Source organism: Cydia strobilella, chromosome 10, assembly GCF_947568885.1.
Source record: "Cydia strobilella chromosome 10, ilCydStro3.1, whole genome shotgun sequence".
Taxonomy (NCBI): Eukaryota; Metazoa; Arthropoda; class Insecta; order Lepidoptera; family Tortricidae; genus Cydia; species Cydia strobilella.
Genome location: NC_086050.1, coordinates 11,824,027 through 11,845,086, shown reverse-complemented (window position 1 = coordinate 11,845,086; position 21,060 = coordinate 11,824,027). Strand labels below are relative to the sequence as shown.

At 36.9% G+C, this 21,060-nt stretch overlaps 1 protein-coding gene across 2 annotated transcripts in view; it reads left to right on the top strand.

Moving 5' to 3' along the window:
- Positions 1 to 3,544: 3,544 nt before the first annotated feature.
- LOC134744609 (PI-PLC X domain-containing protein 3-like) overlaps positions 3,545 to 21,060 on the top strand; it is a 44,920-nt gene continuing 27,404 nt past the window's right edge. Inside the window, exons 1-3 of one of the 2 annotated variants that reach the window (XM_063678476.1) lie at positions 3,545 to 3,642; positions 14,104 to 14,184; positions 20,381 to 20,529. In XM_063678476.1, coding sequence (XP_063534546.1) covers positions 3,579 to 3,642; positions 14,104 to 14,184; positions 20,381 to 20,529 — 294 coding nt within the window. In that variant the 5' untranslated portion in view covers positions 3,545 to 3,578. The remainder of the gene's footprint in view (positions 3,643 to 14,103; positions 14,185 to 20,380; positions 20,530 to 21,060) is intronic. The other variant, XM_063678477.1, reaches the window with a different exon arrangement.

The following is a 21,060-nucleotide window of genomic DNA, read 5'->3' as shown; positions in this document are numbered from 1 at the left end:
AAAAAAAAAAAAACCCAGTGGGTCCTAGTTATCGAAGAAAAATGCTTTGCTTAGACATTTTAATATGATTGGCTTAATTTTACATTACATGTCTGACGACAAAACGAAGAGATAGGCAACGTACAGGTCTCTCCGCGGACCATTCGCTAGATACGAATCCTCTGAACCCTAGGTACCCATACACTTTACGACTTTAAAATACAAAAAGCAGGCCATTTTCATCAATCGTCATAGAAATAGTCTATACCGGCCGCGCTCTGCTCGCTGCACGCCATTGTCATTGTAAAGGTTAATAAGATTAAAATACAAATATAGGTGTGAAGTCTGCCTTTAGATGGCTCAAAGAGATGATGGCCCGCATCCGGGGGCATGCACGGGATCCTATCGGGTCGCGTAAGCGCGAACACTTGTTTTTTTGCCTAAGGATGGCTGACCAATGTGCCTGGAGATATATCGGCGCGGCCGAGGTGTTCAAGAATATCTGACCACGCCTTGACAATAGAGGCGTGTTCGGATATTTGTGAGCACCTTGGCCGCTCCGATATATCTGATGGCGACTGTACATGCAGTTTTTTTTCATAATCCAAAGTCAATTTATTCTACAGCGTTCATTCTTATTGTACGGATTAGACTGGAATACTGATGTGTGGGGGTAGAAAATATTTCATATAATTAATTTGATTAGTTCCCTAGTTGTGTACATCTTTATTAAATAAAAGAAAACTGGAAGGCTTAAAATAATATTGTTACACTATACTGGGGACTTGTCATATTTATTAACATACATAACAAAACAAACACACATATCTAAGCATAAAAAAAAACAACATTAAAACTACATATTATCTAAACAAATTAAAACTAAACTAACATTAAAATAAAACTTCTTAAAAATACTGATTAAAATTCAAGATGAATTTTGAAATAAATTGGTTTTTAATTTTAGGATCACGTGTCTGAAATGAATGATTTTTTTATTTTAAAAAATGTCGACGAATCTAACGCAGACCCGTAATTAACGATGTTCATAATTTTGACTTCCAATTATCAGCTTATGTACGAAAGTATAGGTACTTATTATTATGAATGGGCACTTTTCTCAAACAAAGTATACATATTAATTATGATTGCTTTGGATGATGATCACAATTATTGATTAATATGACACATTCCTGTACCAGTAATGGATTTATAGGCAGCTAATTAATCGTTAATTTTTCTAAGCATGTTCTGTACAACATAATCAATTCGTGCTATTAGTTAATTGCCCCTTTATAATCGAACACAGGTTCAACCAGCAGCAAAAATAGATTATGATTTAAATTTAGATATTATTTATTCTCATAATAAAATTACAATATAATTTATCCTAAACTAATCTATAGGACTGGTTCATAAATTCAAAGTCGCTCAGCGAGCTATGGAAAGGGCTATGCTCGGATTTCTCTGAGGGATCGTATTCGTAATGAAGTCATCCGTCAGAGAACTAATTAAAGTCGTCGACATAGCCCACCGGATTAGCAAGCTGAAGTGGCAGTGGGCCGGTCATATTAGCCGTACAACCGATAACCGTTGGGGTAGACGAGTTCTCGAGTGGAGACCGCGTATCGGCAGACGTAGCGTAGGACGCCCTCAAACTAGATGTAGCGATGACCTTCGCAAGGTGGCTGGCAAGAGCTGGATCAGAGTTGCCGCAAATCGTGCTGAATGGCGTGCAATAGGAGAGGCCTATGTCCAGCAGTGGACGAGAGTAAACTAATCTATGCTTTTATTGTTGTGTTGTACGAGTAGGTACTAATGAAAATGACGCAATGCTAAGATGTAGGTATTTAGTTTTTTTCTAATAGGATAAAAACTAGGTGATACGAAAACATTCCAAGTAAGCGCAAATTCGTGTTAACAATAAAATAAGTTTCCTATCAAATCTCGATACATTATTTAATTTATTTAAAAAATCGAACGAGCGACGCCTCAGTTTGGTACCTAAGTGGTTTCTTTCGATACGATTTCCATATTTTCCGAGTATTCAATAAATGATATTTCACACGAACAGAGTCGCAGGCAAAGGTAACCTTAATTAAGTAGGTAACCCACAACAATATCTTAATGCCCACAGGCCGGGATAACTCGACTTCAACTCGAAGTTAAGTTAGCCGCAAACGCGTCGCTAATCCCGCACGAGGCAGAGATTAAACGGTTGGTTGAAAATCGTTTTGACTTAATGTTTCCTTCCATTTTGATCTAAGGAATTTTCGTCAACACAGTTCCCTTTTGTTTTTCTTACCCTGTTTAACCCTGTCTGTACAATATAAGTATATGAGTGACGGATCTGGAAAATTTTGGCGCACATACAGTTTATTTAATCGTATGGCATAGTATGATAAACAGAAAACAGTTATAAATACAAATTGAGTCCAATCAGCCACTCGGTGGCCTCGTCGCTAAGGACGATCAGGTCTTCAGGAGGTCCATATAGTTTATACAGTTTATGACAGGATACTTTTAACACGGACGAGAGCTTTTTTTATCAGAGGTTATTTTTAGGATTCCGTACCTCAACAGGAAAAAACGGAACCCTTGTAGGATCACTTTGTTGTACGTTCGTCCGTCCGTCTGTCTATCTGTCAAGACCCTTTTTCCTTTATCTCGCAAACGCGTGGAGGTATCAAGTTGAAATTAAAACCATATATGAGGTCTACAATCCCTTGAAGCTGTGAAAAAAATCAAACTTCTAAGTTAACGTAAAAAAAAGATACGGCCGTTTATGACGCAAAAAAACGTATTTTTCAACACTCAAGAGAATCAAAATTTATAGGGTACTCCTCGTTGGTCCAGAACTATGAAATTTGGCAAGTAATATCAAAGTACAGGTGAAGATCTGAAAACTGTAGATTTGTAAAAAAATAAAAATAAAAATAAATTAAATTTGTACGGAACCCGCGCGACGCGAGTCCGACTCGCACTTGTCCGGTTTTTTTTAAACATTGTAGTCCTGTTAATATGAACCATTCGCAAGAATTGCAAGGATTTGTCAATACGCACCCAGGTCGCGTGCTTTGCACGATGCTCAATCGGAAGTGTGGGAGCTGTCGGAAGCCCCTACACATACACAACCGTCAACACCCCTGTTGTCTACAATTTCTACCACAATGCTTTCTATCACTCGCCTACTCGTTATACATTGTAGTATACCTTGAGGTTGCTACGCAATGTATGTTGCGCAAGAGGGGATGCCAGTGATAACAACGCAAGCGCATGATGGTTGCATAATTCCAAGCGCTTGCTAAGCGTGAATGAGTTCATCGCACACGGAACCAGCATGCATACCAGCATACGCCGCATAATCTTCAGGGTGCGTAGCCGCTCCATAGCGAACGAAACGCAACTGTGACTGTCGCACTAGTGGGGAAGAGTGATAGAGAGAGATGACTACGATACGCTACGGAGCGTTAACGATTGACACGTTGGCTACGCGCCCAGGTCACGTTATACTGGTTATTTAGAAAACCTAACTTGCCTGCGCCGGGGCAGCCGATTACAAGGCGAAGAGTTCAGTGGCGTGTTAGCCACCGGCTGAGATGGCTGTGTCGTGGTACACCGTGATCGTGCTTGTAGCCACCGCGCTAGGTGCCTCTATTGGCCGTGAGTTTCATTTGTTTTCATAACCGTTACGTGTTTGCGAATTCGAAATGTGGCCGTTATTGTTTTTTTCATAGCTTCGGTTGAGCAGTGTTTGATTGTGTGTGGTCTTGTTACTGAAACGACGAAACCAACAAGCGACAAAATTTAAGACAGTAAAGTTGTTACTTACTGTCACTCAGCTCATTTTAGTTGCAAAGAGCGTTTGCAAAAATAAAACAATGTGGTTCATGCATGGTTAATTGAATACGAAAAGGTTATGAATTAATTTTATAACAGCTACTTAAATGTTTCTACATGCATTTGACATCAGTTGAGATAATATTTCAAGTCAAAATATAACAGGCGGTACCCGGATTCATGAGTATTTAGCATACAATTTGCATAAAATTTTACACACGTTTTGATGCGGCTTAATTGCATGATGCCTTATTCATTAATCTTACTAAATCCCAATTAGACTGTACTAAAATTCCAGAATTTAGATCCAAACTTCTATTTTTTAAGTAATTGGGGTGAGATGGATTTTCATACAAAGGTAATTTTGGAAGATTGTTGGATCGATTTTTTTTATTATGAGTATTACTATAGCTCCATTTTAAATTGGAATACATTATTTTTTTGCAGTAGCCTTAAAATCCCATCTCACCCCCCTTTCATACCTTCTCTCCCCATTCATAACCCAACTCTCCCCGCGAACCATACTCACCCCATTTTACGGTATATACTCTATTGTAGGAATACATAGGAATTTTATTTCCAAACAAAAGATGACACAAAGATGAAGTATGACGTCATATATGTATTTTCCGGGTTCTCAATTACTTAAACACACGTCCACGAAGCCGGTGTATTACCTATTCAAAGGTGGCATCTCGTGACATCGCGCAATATCACCTATTTTGTGACATTTGGTTGGTGTTGCGAAAGAGCCACATCTACACTCCTCCATCACAACCGCAAGGGACATTGAAAAATCGGTTGGAACTGAAAAGTATCGAGCGAGAATACGGCAAACACCGGTTTACATATTCAGCTGCGAATCTATAGTTTATCCCTGAATTAAAGAAATTTAAAAATGGTCAAAATATACAGACGCTACTATACAGACGTTTCATCGGCAAAATACCTATCTAATCCGGATCTAAGAAAACTACTATTTTAATCAAGCGTTCTAAGCCAAACATGAAATTTACAGTATAAAAAACTAGGTATCAGAAATGGTTTCTAAAACCGAAAGTTGGAATTCATTACTATTCAATTTAGCATCTCACTACATGGGTAAACTGCATATTTTCGAACGAGTATATTACGAATTATGGCTGAAGACTAATTAACAGGTAGACCCTGCATTAATGTTTGAAACCGAAGTAGAACTTCAGACCTAAGTAACGCAGAGAATAAACTGTTTCATTCCTTCAACCATCCAAAAAACCATTTAACTGCTTCCATATCCTTGTTATATAAACCACTCCATCAAAGAACACTGTAGAAACAACACCAAATCTTTCATAACACTGCCGTAACAGGCACATAGGAAGTGTGCGTGCACTCAAAAGCAGAGCCTACTCCATCCCAAACACAAATGATGTTATGTATATTCGAGTAATAAAGAGACATAGGCCGTTTCGGTCCTGTAATGTGTAATGGATACGAGCATTGCCAACTAGCAATTATGTCATTAGAATCCGTGTTTTGTAACGTAGTCACAACTGTTAATTAACGTAATGTACCACGCTAACCCTTTGGGATGAGTTAGACATTTAGATTACCTGAACATATATTATACGACTACGTATTATTAATAGTATTTTATACAATAGTGATATAATAGAGAGCTTTTCAGTCGAGTACCGTGTTTAAGCAACGAAGCTTGCTGAGTTGCTTAAGTTAAGGTACGAGATTGAAAAGCTTGATTATATCACTATTGTATACAATACTTTTTCTACGAGACAAAAAAAAAATATAGTTTCAACTAGTAGAATCATATACTTAGGTAAATAAACCAAAAGTATACAGCTAATTAAGATACGCGAGCTGCCGCGGCCCGCGATACCTTCATACTCGTACGCGCCCCGGCCGCGGCCGCCGCGGGCCCGGCGCACGGCGGGTTGGTCAACGACACCTCCTCGTAACTCATGAGGCCCTGGTACCTGCTCCGCGCTAAATTCAATTTTAAGACAGTTTTTTTCTCGATTTTGGCCACCGTAGGATATGGATGTTGCTATATGAAGGGTGTCACATGCGCGTTTATGAAATATGAAGCAATTGTTGGCAATCACAAAGCAGATGCGACGCAGCAGCGTGTTTAAGTAGGCTAATTTGCATTGAATAGAGTCTCCTTAAACAAGAAATATTTTAAGAACAAATTAAATTATTTTCTATGAAAATATTTTAATTTGTGGTTTTTCAAGTAGACACACTACTATTTAAACTATAAACTGAAATAAATATCATATACGAAGGGCCAGGAAGCCAGGGGGCGCCACAAGCCTTCGGGAATTGTCATATACTTGGAAATTTCGACCCATGCCACCGTGGCCGGATAGCCGAGCGGTTCAGGCACCTGTCCGGTAAACGGGGTACGCTGGTTCGATTCCAGCTCTGGACACTGGAGGCTTTGGTCATTTTTTCCTTCGTATATGATATTTATTTCAGTTTATTTCAAGAAATATTTTACTGAAATATATGAAGTTCTATTTTCAAAATTTTTATAATTGACTAAACCGTATCGATAAAATTCTTATGCTTGAGTCGGAAGTGCCATAGACTATCCAACGTTGAAAAGAGTAAGGTTGTAGTGTTGCATATGAAGTCGTAATACACAGATTATACTCGACGAGTAGAAAAAAATAGATCTACTCGATTACAATTTCATTTTCACCTCAGCAGCTCGAACAAGCCTACTTTCGTCACTCCCTGAAGTGAGGAAAGTGCGACTTTCCTCACTCCAGGGAGTGAAACAAAGTAGCTTTTTAATTTAGTGAAGGCCATGAACTGCCACTTCATACTTTTTTTTTTCTGTATTATTCTTTGTAATTCGAAATACATTTTAATCTTTAATATGTTCTCAATACTGAGGTGAAAAATTATGTGTACAACACGAGGGCAAACTTATTTTACATCTCGCATTTTTGAGTCCCTCGTTACGCTCAAGATTCTAACTTAGAATCACTCGCTTCGCTCGTGATTCAATTATAGAACCTGTCGCTTTCTCGGGACTCAAAATAAACACTCGCAAGAAAAACCAACTTTCCTCTCTTGTTGCACAAATAACTATTCATTTCATAACTTAACACCGGGCTAGCATAGTCTTGCTGACTTGATCTCTGAGATGTTGGGTTCGGACTGGTGTCTGAATACTTCTTAACACTTGGTGGTCTTAAGTAAGTACATAGGACAAGTGAGGGTGGCAGCAGCAGTATTTAATATTGTCGCTGTTCGTTACTGTACAATGGTCGCGTTTGTCGCTCGAGCATGGCGTGGCGAGCAATGTTTGTTATTCTCGGAATGCGGCTATTAGGATAAGACCTTACAAATTAGCACAGGGAATCCCAACCAAATATACAGGGAAAGATGGAAAGGAGTGCGTGAAAACACTTACTAAGAAAGAAAACTAAATACTTATTAAGGAGACTTAAAAATATTTTATGTCGGGATGAGCGGTCAAACCCGATAAGTCGCGCAAATGGGTTTTTGAAATTAGAACTATATGTGACGTGCATAGAGTTCTTATTTAAGTGACAAAATATCTCGACTTATCGGGTTTGATCCCTTAAATTGTCTATCGTATCGCGGTTTCAAAACTTAGCTGACCCACTTAGGCCACACCACGCGTAATTACCGCAACTGACATTCGAAAACTCATTAACCCCTCGTATGCCCTTGTGAAAAACTTGCTACTGAATTTTGAAATTATAAATTACAGTCTGAATTGTCTGCGACTGAGACATTTACGGGACAAGGCATGCGAAAGGTAAAATACCATGGTTTCGAGCAAATCCTAATTCAAATTGATTTCCATGTGCGTTATAATGGCAACGGGGATATTTCAATTTACAAAACTTCATTCTAAAACGCGCCCGGTATAATTAGGGCTAGGGTTATGTCTGTCTGTCTGTCTGTCCGTCTGTCACAGCCTATTTTCTCCGAAACTACTGGACCAATTGAGTTGAAATTTGGTACACATACGTAAGTTTGTGACCCAAAGACGGACATGTAACGTTAACAAATGAACTTTAAACATGGGGGTCACTTTTGGGGGGTAAATGAGAAATTCAAAAATAAAGTTTTTAAAACTATATCATGTTACATATCACATAAAATAACTCATTATGATAATCTCAAATATATTTTTTTGAAATTTAAAATAAATAATTTAGAAGGTATTTAAGAAAATAGCCACAAAATGACCATTTCCCCCCCTCCCCCCAACCCCCATTTATCACCGAAACTACTGAGTCTAAAATTTAAAAAAAAAATTATACAAAATAGCTCTTTACCTACGTATCACAGAAAAACCTATTAGAATGTGCAGTCAAGCGTGAGTCGGACTTAATTACTTAGTTTTTGATCCGACCCCTACGGAATTTTTAAAGACATCTCACGTTTCACATAAAAAAGGTACGTTGTAAAAATTGTGTAATGTACGGAACTCTTGGAACGCGAGTCCGACTCGCAATTGGCCGGTTTTTTTTTAATACTAGTAACGTAACTCATTTCTTAGTAGGTTAGTGATAACATTTTTGTTATACGCCGCAAGACTGTTATCTAGGCATAATGTATCAGTCTGAGAATTTAATGTCAGTCAAGTTCAAATCGATTTCCTTATATTATCAGTAAACGGAGCGGCATTCGAAGTTTACAAATTAATATTATCTCATTTTGATGTCAGCCGCAGTGCAAAGTGTAAGTTACATATAACCATGAATACTTAATATAGGTTTTAGGCGTTAAAAAGGCTCAGTACGGATCAAAATGTTGTTTTCTGGTATATAGGCATCGAAGAGATGAGCCTGCATTCGTTTATGCCTATCCGGGGCAAGATGCTATAATATTAAATAATTTCACGGTTTAGACTCACTTGTTTTAGTCACTCGCGCGACATGTTTCCTAGGATGTTGAAAGGAGACCTAGGCTCTCCGAAACATGTCGCGCGAGTGACTGAAACAAGTGAGTCTAAACCATGAAATTATTTAATGTTAGTATGTCTCACAACAGTTTAAATGCTATAATATTATTAATATTTATAAACTTAAAGCTTAATTGGTTTACGATTCAGTTGGCTTGGCTACCAAACAAACTAGTATGTATGTATGTATGTAGTTGTGTACTTAATGAAAATAAAATCTATTTGTAAAATGCCGGGTGAGGCAGCGCACGCTATGCCAATAATAGTTATTAACTTTTTTGGACAATAATATTCACATCAAGTAAACTTTCCAATAACGTAACGTAATAATAATATTGTGAGCCATAGCCGCCAGACGGAACCCACGACCGTTCACATAGCCAATTAATGGCATGTTAGGTCTTCTGTCCTAGGTACAATTAATGGGTTTGAATTATTGTTTTTAATTGGATGGTTAATGCCATACTAAAAAGGCTTTGCGTACCGTTGCTAAAAATATAGGTATAATTAATAATAAGTAGGTAGTAAAAAGATTCTATCATACTTATAAAAATGGTCTGCTGTGTTCCGATATCATATCGGATAGCATATAGTGGCTTTTATCGAGAATGCTGTCACTCAAACTTTATTGACGTTAATTTTGAGGCTCTTAAAGACTTCCAGACGGGTAATATCCGGACATCAGTCACAGACACCGAAACCGGATATTATTACTTCTTCAGTAAAATTTCCTGAATTTTAAGATTAACTTTACCTAGCTAAAATGACTTCGTAAGAAGGTGTTTTTTAGGGTTCCGTACCCAAAGGGTAAAAACGGGACCTTATTACTAAGACTCCGCTGTCCGTCTGTCTGTCACCAGGCTGTATCTCATGAACCGTGATAGCTAGACAGTTAAATTGAAATTTTCACAAATGATGTATTTCTGTTGCCGCTATAACAACAAATACTAAAAAGTACGGAACCCTCGGTGCGCGAGTCCGACTCGCACTTGGCCGGTTTTTATTAAATAAGAGTTTTAAACATATATCTTTATCTGCATGTATTTTTCTCATTTAGGAACGTGATTCACTGACGCCAAAAAAGGAAGAAGATGTAGGATGAAAATGCATGGATTAGTCAGGAAAATCGCAAAGGGCAATAGAAATACCTACCTATTGGGGGATTGGGGGATGTGATATACAATAAAGATTATGAGTATGAGTCATCCTTCATTTTAGCCTTCAGTCGTCTACTCCTCGCCTCTGTTCGTTTACGCCACTTATCCCGGTCCTAGGCTAGTCTCATCCAAAAGTGAATATGAGTATGAGTATGAAAACATACATACTACTATCCATTTCCGTAACAAAAAGGCACGGTTTTTATATGTAAAAATCTAACCACGGAGTGGGAAGTTCAACCAAGCCCTTGCTTGGTTGAACTTCCCACTCCGTGGTTACATTACCGCCGCGCCTCTTTCGCCGACATACCTCGTCGGCGATGGCGGGATAACTTGAAGTCGTTTTTACAAATCGTCCAGAATCAGCACAAAACCGCGACGAGTGGAAAAAGAGGAGGGAGAGACCTTTGCTCAGCAGTTGGGACACAATGGGCTCATAATAGTATAAAAATAAACCCCACTCTGATGACGTACCCTCGAATGGCCCAATTCGTGTCTATGTTTTAACTGGTACATATCTTGATGCGACCAGCAGTCGGTCAGCAAAGACAACAAGACCAATGTTGAACGCTCTGTACCATGACCGCAACTGTTACATTACATAACACGTTCTGTTTTTGTTTTCGCGCGTTCATCACGTGCATTCTAATGTTTACGAGCAATACGCATCATCTTGCAACACGATAATTGGAACTGGGGTAGCATTTGCATTTCAATTGAACGTCATATGGGACCGCCGAGCGGTTCTGACGTGCACATGCTAAACCTCATCCGTGAAATGAATCCTGTGGCCCAATTTGACTTGAGAAAGTAACAGAGGGGAAGTAGCTCTAGTTACTTCAAAAAGGGCTTCAACATGTTAACCATATCACAGATGAGTGGCAATGATCCGACCCATTTCCCCAATTATGCTCTTACTTATTTTTCAAAACTTGATAATTCTGTCGTAACATCACCACTTGTCACAAAAGTAGGGACAAGGCAGTTATGTCACTTTTTAGGTTTCCGTACCCAAAGGGTAAAAACGGGACCCTATTACTAAGATTCCAGTGTCCGTCCGTCTGTCCGTCTATCACCAGGCTGTATCTCATGAACCATGATAGCTAGGTAGTTGAAATTTTCATAGATGATGTTTTTCTGTTGCCGCTATAACAACAAATACTAAAAACAGTAAAATAAATGTTTAATTGGGGCTCCCATATTAACGAAACGGGCTCCTGCAACACAGGGTTTCCAAGCTCAGGACACAGGGTCGTGATTTACTGTATGTTTAAATTAACAGAATAAACTTTTTTATTCCCATACAACAAACGTGATTTCTTTGCCGTTTTATGCGTATTGGTACGGAACCCTTCGTACGCGAGTCCGACTCGAACTTGGCCGGTTTTTGTAAATTTGTCGGGTTAATTCGGGAACATTACTAAAAAAGAGTTAGTTATTAATGCTATAATAGCTATTTATGCAACAAGTGCGGAAATCATCTTTACGCACGTGTATCATACAATGTTTTACTATGCATTGTGCGAGTAAATAAAAAAACATATCATGGGAAATAAGATTAATTATTAAAAGGAGTGTTTTAAATCGACACGAGTTGCGAATTACCTATTCGCACGTGTATCGTACAACGTTTTACAGTACATATGGCCCTTTAAACTGCCCTAGTGCGAGGAAGTAGCACCATATGTACTGTAAAAAAAAATTGAAAACAAAAAGCACTAGTGCGGAAAAGTAGTACTTTCCGCATGATATGGCTCCGTAGGAAACGCACTTTTCGAGCACATGCTTTGTAAATGGGTTTAATAACATTAATTTACCGCTGAAATGGACCCTTCCCATTTTTATATACAGCCTACCTAACTACCTATATGTAGGTATACCTAATTATTTTTATAAAAGTAAATAATTCAAGACTAGATTTATCTAATAAGCAAAGGTTTAAAGGAAATGAAACCATCATTATATTTATGCTCCAAACACCTAGTAGTCCATTTATGATTTTCATGGTATGTTCGATGTCTGCAAAATGCCAACTTGCCAAGATTGCTGAAGTACTCTTTACCTTTACAATTGATTTGAGAGAGATATACCATGCTGAAGATAAACAGTGGAAATATATAATTAATTGCTTAACAGAAGGTTGGTATTTCAATTAGGAGAAAATCCTTAACATAACTAGCATAAGCTTTAAGCGTCAGTAAATAGATAATTACCTAATATCGTTTATTATTAGTTACAATAAGCCGTATTCATAGGAACAATAAACTATTAATATAACTTAGAATTAAATTTACATTAAATACAATCGATCAAAAGTTACATTATAATAAATTACATTAAAATTATCTATAAGTAAACTAAATTAAAACTAAACAAAGCCACAACCTAGTCAAACAACTCGTCCCGAGCCCTTCCAGACGCAAAGGTGCCCATCACGCTCGCCGCGTTGCCGCGCTGAACCGCGATAGACAGCCTCTGCATCAGGAATGACCCGGAACGAGGGTCATGACCTCTCTCCCTCAAACGCCGCCCCAATTCGGTCAAGAATATTTTGGCCTCGGCACACCAACACCCGGACGTCTCCACTGCTAACGGGACAAAAATATACCTAGGAAGTAACGCCGAGTACTTATCGCGCATCCGAAGTGCCGCTAATTCCGCCGCCGCTCCTGCCTTCCGGACAGTTCTGCCAATGTGCGAGGCGGCAAAAGTACTGACACACGTGGCATCCCAAAGCAGACACTTACCCTTTTCCCATGGAATAAGTGTCAGCCTGTCAGGTCTTTTGCCATCGGACCGGCTTAGGCCTGGAGGTTCCAGCATGCACGGCACATTTGCGGACAAAAGTGCCCTCCTCACAATGTCATTTAAGGCATGGTGGCGTGGAAACTTCCCCACACACCGACAACAACTCAACTGACCATTACTCTCAACCATAGTGCCGCAGATGCATATATGAGGTTCGCAAACATCGCAGCCCAGGCGAGGAGCGACAGCCACCCGCATAGAGTTGTTGTCGAGAAGGGTACCCCTGTATACCATGTGGGATGTGGGTCACACTCCATACCCACATCGTATCAATTTGAAATCAATTGGATCAGTATTGAAACTTGTTTACACCGGTAAAACATGACGAAGACCTTACCCGTAAATGGCCTCATATAAGTTTAGTGTGGTGTGCAAGTGTCACACGCATTTATCTTACCTACATATTAGTTTAGATGAAATGCGTCATATACCTATACTTAACTTACATGTTTTAAGACAGAAGCGGACAATTCGCGCATTGCAAGTAAGTAACGATTTTATCTCACAAGTTAAGGCGGTTCGCTGAGCCAGAAGGCGAAAAATCTTCTTATATGATCATATTTTTCTAAGAGACGTTGATATTCGTAGTAGTAAAAAATATATGTAGTTCTTGATTATATTATCTTTAATTTATAAGCTTCCGATACACGAATTATGACACTTCGCTCGATACAATTAATTCCCAAAGTAACCTCTAACTAGGACTTTTAATCCAACTTTACTCGCTTATTTATTATGTGACACTATAAACAAAAAAAAACAAAACAATCTTAACTTAAATAGTAATTTTACCGCTTTCGAATTTCGATATTGTAAGGCAACGTTATTAAAATAAATAAAAATCGACAAAATTCGATCAAAATTGACATTGCGCGCATGGTCTTTCCCGTTCTTTCCCGTTCATATGATAGCGGCAAACCGATGGAACGGCCTTAATAGAGAAGGAGTGCGGATAATGGTTCCATCAGAAAATTTGACTTTATAGCCCTTAACTTTGGGTTAACAGAAGAGACGTGTACGCCATTGCTATATATATATATTGTATGGTATGACCCAAACGCACAAGCGACAAGACAAGATGCAGCCGATACCCTACTTAAATTTAAAATTATTTCGCTAACCTAACAAAAACACAAACGGAACACAGTATCATATACGTTAATTGATGACATTGATTATGATTATGAAAATTGTTTTTTCTTATCGATCTTTTCGCCATGTGTTCCGTTCGTTTCGGACATCCACGCAATACTAAATTATATGCTATAAATTACAACACATTTATTTGTCAATTGTGTATTTACATCTATCTTTCATTATCGTTGTGTCATATATATTTATTTACTCATCAAACCAAACCATTTTCAGTGAAGTTCATCCCATACCGCGTACCGTCCAATGAGCCCGTCATAAAAACGAGCCGCATTCTCAGGACGCTTAAGCAAGTATGTACGTAAGTCTGTCTGTGGTATCTTATCATTGGTGACGGTTGCACGTGGTGGTGTAAATAGCTATAGCTAATTAATGCACTTCGGCATTTTGTGATAGTCGTTAAATGTCAGTAATATATGTTGATTGTTGACATATTAATAAGTTGCGTCAACATTCGTTATAAAATAACTTGTTGTCTTATATTTGGACGTAGTTACGCGAAAACGTTTCAACCCACAAGTCACTCGAAAATGAGTTACCATAACCAGGGTACTATTTTTGACATATTACATCATGTGCACACAAAGATGCTAGTATTTTTAGGTTAGTTTCATCAATAAAGTTTGACCCAAATGTTCCAACCCACCATTATGCCAAGGACGTGTATTCAAAATAAAGTAAAAACATTACATGCATACTGAAACATATTGTTAAAAACTCTTAATAGAATAACATATCGTTATAATGTTCCACTTGTCTTGGAACATTATACTAAATTCATAAAACGCACATTTAATTGTTTCTTAAATGATCCATGTGGGTTGGAACGTTTTTGCAAAATCTTTATACATTTTTTATTCCTGCAAAAATGTTCCATGTAATTTGAAACCTTTTAGATTAATCCATACTGTTTTTTAAGCTGCGAACACTGTTCTAAATAAATTGGAACGTTTTATTATAATATATTATTTTCTAATTTTTTGCTATAAACGATCCACATATACTTGATCCATTTTTGCTATTAAATATGTTCGAGAGAAAAAAATATTTTTTACCAAAATAAATAACTATGGTATATTTAAGTTTATGTATTTAGTCAAAAGAATCAATGGACTATTTACAATAAAGGTGGCAACATTATTACTCTTTGCTCCCGTAAAATGACAGCACCAACGAAACGCACATGTGAAACGAAACGCCGCCGCGGACCTACTTGTCATCGTAGTGCGAAAACAAATGCCGACAAAGCAAGACGTGCTGCCGTGTTGTCTTCTTTTGTTAAATTGGACGTAGTTACGCGAAAACGTTCCAACCCACAGCGACCCCATTTTGAGATAAACGCAATTTTGTGTTTTAGTGGTACACTTTTTCCCTGTAATTATTTCAGGCAAATACTATTGGTTTTACTGTGGAATGCCAAACTGGTTATTGAATGATATGCATATTTTTTGTAAATACATAATACAAGGGGCATAAAAATAGGTAAAACGAGTTTGAAACGTTTTTGCTTAATTTAATTTTGTATGAACCTTGTTAAATAGCAATTATGCATAATCGTTCCAAAACGAATTTAAGTGTATTATTTTATAAATATATATAAAATAAATTTAATATGTAAAATAATAAATAACAATGAGGAACATACAAAAACAACAAAAAAAAATTGAAAAGGTATTACAAAAAAAATAGGACGTGATCTTTTGAGCTTAGAACCTATGCCAAAAATTAGCTGATATGGTTCCAAAAGTTATCAAAAACTTATATTAAACATTCAATCATCATCGTATTCTATGATCTCGAAGTCCGGAAATCCACCAAACCCATCAACTTCATCAGTAGCTTCTTCATAACATCAATATTATTAAAACCTGTAAAAAAGTTAAACCTCTTCAAGTTTACAAAATGACAAAGACTGATTTTTTTAGTTCAACTAAACTGGAAAAGAAGATTATCAATAGGAAGAAGTTTACAGACTCATCTAAAGTTAGTTGGCTACATACAAAAGAAATTAAGTTGGATAAAGCTAAAATGTTTTCTATTTTTATGCGGTCTACGATGGAAGACGATTTTATATATAAATACATACATACATACATATAATCACGCCTATTTCCCGGAAGGGGTAGGCAGAGACCACGGATTTCCACTTGCTACGATCCTGACATACCTCTTTCGCTTCCTTCACTTTCATAACATTCCTCATACACGCTCGCCGGTTTAGGGTCCTCTTGACCTGGCCTTTCTTCAGGATTTCCCCGATCTGATCAGAGAAAGTCCGCCGAGGTCTGCCCCTTCCAACTCCCGTTTCTACTCTCCCTTATACACTCTCTTTGTTAGCCTTCTTTCACTCATTCTTTCCACGTGTCCAAACCATCTCAACATACCTTTCTCAATTTTTGTCACTACATCTTCGCTCAGTCCACACTTTTCCCTTATCACACTGTTCCTAATTCTATCTTGTAATCTCACACCACACACACTTCTCAACGCTCTCATTTCCACTGCATTCACTTGGCTCTGATGCCTCTTCTGCCATACCCAACTTTCGCTACCATACCTATACATAAGGCACCAGCACCCCTCTATGCACAGCCAATCGTGCCTTTTGCGACACCTTCGTTGTCGACCAATGAGTTGAAAATTGATAAAAGAATAAAGCGAGAACTGCAATACATAAAAGAATCTGATTTTTGTTTATTGTGGCCTAATGGCAAACCGATTGCTCCAGCGAAATTAGTGGACTTACAATCCATGTACCACTACATACCTGAGGATTGCCTTCAATTTTATAGAACGCTTCAAAGTTCTGAAGAAGCTACTGCTGATGTTGATGGGTTTGGTGGAGTTCCGGACTTCGAGATCATAGAATACGATGATGATTGAATGTTTAATATAAGTTTTTGATAACTTTTGGAACCATATCAGCTAATTTTTGGCATAGGTTCTAAGCTCAAAAGATCACATCCTATTTTTTTTGTAATACATTTTAAAATTTTTTTGTTGTTTTTGTATGTTCCTCATTGTTATTTATTATTTTACATATTAAATTTATTTTAGATATATATTTATAAAATAATACACTTAAATTCGTTTTGGAACGTTTATGCATAATTGCTATTTAACAAGGTTCAAACAAAATTAAATTTAGCAAAAACGTTTCAAACTCGTTTTACCTATTTATATGCCCCTTGTATTATGTATTTACAAAAAATATGCATATCAGCCAATAACCAGTTTGGCATTCCACAGTAAAACCAATAGTATTTGCCTGAAATAATTACAGGGAAAAAGTGTACCGCTAAAACACAAAATTGCGTTTATCTCAAAATGGGGTCGCTGTGGGTTGGAACGTTTTCGCGTAACTACGTCCATTTACCTCCTGGAAATTGAAACATTGTTGCTGATTATTGACCACTTGGCTAAAAATATGCGACTTTCATAATTTATTAATACACTAGGTGTTGCTTATGACTTCGTTCGCGTTAGATTTTTATAATGTTGGCAACACGTATCATTGCCACGATGTGTTTCCATCAGTTTCAAGTACCTCACTCAAAAAATATTTATTCACGATAATAACTTTCAACCTGCCCTCAACCCGCATGGAGGAAGAATTTTTAAAACACTAAAATAACTTTTCTTCTTTTCTAATTTTCCATCTTTCTTCGAAGTTTCAAGTACCACACTTAATGTTCGACTGTTCGTACTCTGTACAAACTTTCAACCCATTTTCAATCCAACACTATAAATTTTCAACCACGCTGAAATTACTTTTCTTATTCTCTAACATAGTGTCTTTTTACGAAGTTTCAATTTCCTCAATCAAAAATACATTCGTTCCCGATACAAATTTTCAACCCTCTTTTCACCACTTTAGGGGATGACTTTCAAAAACACGCTGAAATTACTTCTTTTTTATTTTAATAAAATATATTTTATGTATACACGCCTTATAAATATAAATATAAGACGTAAAAAACTAGCAACACATGAAATGTCATTTTAGTCTACGGAATAAAAAAATAGACTATAGTTAACGAGTTTATACTTTAAATTATTGCTCGTGTTATGGGGAGCAGCCTGTATAGTGACGTTTTTAACGTATTTGACTTTTCAAATAATGTCATTGTCAGCCAACATAATGATGACTATAATTAACCTCGTTTAACTATAATAGGCGTTAGACATTTACACCTATCTTACATTAAACAATAATTTAAAGTCCGAGTAGGTATATGTACAATTGTATATTAACATCTTTAATTAAATTTATTTTGAAAGAAAGAAGAAAGGAAGAAAGAAAATACATTTATTTGACGCCACAACATAGTACATAAAAAAGAAAAGCATGCAGACAAAAAACATTTGGACGCCAAAAAGGATCCCCACTCAGCATAGTGCCGCGGCAAACCGTGGCGCTGGTTTTCTGTGGGGACCTGGCTTAATCTAAAAATAATGGCGACACGTACGCCAACGACACACAAATAAAATTTACATTGACATAAAAATACAAACATATATTTAAATCTAAATATAACTTAGGTACAATTAATTCGTTTGAAGTGTTTAATTACTCAAATAAATTAAAGTCTATACAGTTTCGCAGGATTCTCTTTGACTTCACGACGACGGAAAGTTTAGAAACCAGGGATAATAAGCACGGTTAAAGAATTCAATTACTTAATATTAATACGATTGAGGAATTGATGGGTCGAAAAGCTCCGTGTGCGAGGTGTGTATTTAACAAATGCGCTAACTAGAAAATTTATTCGAATAGTAAATAGTAAGGCAAGGAAATGTTTGAGAATATGTTTAATTTATGTTTTAAGTTAATATTATGTAGCTATTAAGAAAAACTTATCTGCAATATAATGGCTGCATAACGACCTTGTTTTTGGTTTTGTATTATACAATGTAAATATTTAATAAGTTCTAGCTTCCATAGGTGACAAATAATATCAGTAGGTAGCATAACACGACGGTTCCTAAGCAATAAAATACATTATTTGAGCAAGAAGTTAAGTAATGTTCGCAAATTTAAAGTTTTTTTTATTAAATACATAAGTAAGTACCTACAGGCACGTTTGGGCGTCATTACGGAATAAGTGCGTGAAAACTATTTATCCCGGATCCAATATTGATAAGAATGCAATAATAGGTATACTGCCTGTTGGATGCGTTTACTATAATGTTTTCGTAGATAGTGGGTCTATGATGTTTACCTATCTCGCATTAAAACCTCATAACAAAAGAACTGAAGCCAAATGGAAAGCATAAAACCTTATCTATCTGCGGCTACTGAAAAATAAAGTTATGACTACATTCCCGGACAAAATTGTTTCACCTTGTACCTAATCGAATAGTACCTAAATGTTTTGTCGTACAATGGCATAGAGGTACAATAATAAAGAGGAAATGGCCCCTCCCCCATTTGACCGAACGAGATACAACTCTTATGGAACTTTCAGTAGGAGTAGCAGAGAAAGTGCTATTATTGTTTGTCCTTGTCATAGTCTCACTTTTCCTTTCTGCCTACTTCTAAAAAGTCCTAAGTTTGAGTTCTTTTGTTAAAATCATCTGTGTAATATATACGCATTAACAACATTTAGGTAGGTACGTAACTTTACAATGCACTGGAAGATTTTTACAAATTGAGAACAGTGAGTCATTCCTAGTGTTTCGTTCAACTAAATATTTAATTAATCTAATTTGATGTTGTTTTATTTGATCCAAATATGTTTTGAAGGTACGTGTATAGCAACTGAGTCCCTAACTTAACAATGAGTCAGCGAGAGCATGATAAAGAATGTGCAGGGTACGTTTGTTGACTATTCTGCTTCAATGATAAAATTGACCAAACATAGATTATAATCGATTGCATACCTGATTAATGGGCAATTTCCAGTTAAAATGTTTATCTATTAATAATCCTAAGTATCTGAAGCTGTCAACTAATTTCATAAGTATGTCCTATAATACTAATATCAGTTGAAGCTATTTGCTTTTGCTTTTTTTTATTATACGGTGCTTTTTACTATACTTAATTTTACGATGTAGATACAATTTCGACTTCTCAGCAGCTTGTAATTTTAACAAAAAAAACGATGATGTAAATAAACACTTGATATTGCTTTCCTCTTCGTTTTTAGGGTTCCGTACCCAAATGGTAAAAATGGGACAATATTACTAAGACTCCGCTCTGTCTGTCTGTCTGTCCGTCTGTCACCAGGCTGTATCTCATGAACCGTGATAGCTAGACGGTTGATGTATTTCTGTTGCCGCTATAACAACAAATACTAAAAACAGAATATAATAAATATTTAAGTGGGGCTCCCATACAACAAACGTGATTTTTTTGCTGTTTTTTCCGTAATGGTACGGAACCCTTCGTGCGCGAGTCCGACTCGCACTTGGCCGGTTTTTTTATTTATTTACTTACTCGAATTTTTTGTTAAGCTGAAGAGGATATTCTAATATTGTGATATTTTGGCAGCTGAAAAGCAGGTGCTGGAGAAGTCAGCTTGCGGGCGCGTGTGGGTGACGGTGCACTCGCCGAACATCAACCAAGGCGACCGGGTCGTTCTCCAGGACGCCATCGAGCTCAACTGGGACTTTACTAACTGCGACGCTGTACCAAAAAGTGTAATTATAAATTACTATCTGTTGCCCGCGACTTCGTACCCGTGGATTCTACATGAGCATAGAACATTATGAATCCAAATATATCAGTAGGGACGGTTAATCATCTGTTCATAATTATACTAGTACCTACAACGCATGATATTTGTCTGTCACAAACTACGAAGTTTCAAGCCCCTAACTGAAAATAAATGTTCTTGATATAATCCCTCTCAACCCTCTTCTTAGAAGATTTTCAAGTCTACTATTTTTTTTTTAATTTCGCTCCCGATGCAAACTTTATAATACAAACCTTTCAAAAACGGTGAAATCAGTTTTCGTCTATTTGAATATATTGCCCTTTTACCAAGTTTCAAGTTTCTAGCCTAAAAGAAAACTACACACACATACACTTTTAACCACTTTTAGGAGATGAATTTTGTGGTTAAAGAAATTTATTTTTCTCAAAAGAAATTTAACATTTCACTTAAATAGAGAAAATCCAAGATAAAACATAAAATATGAGTGAGTATGCAGGTAATTAACAAGTTATAA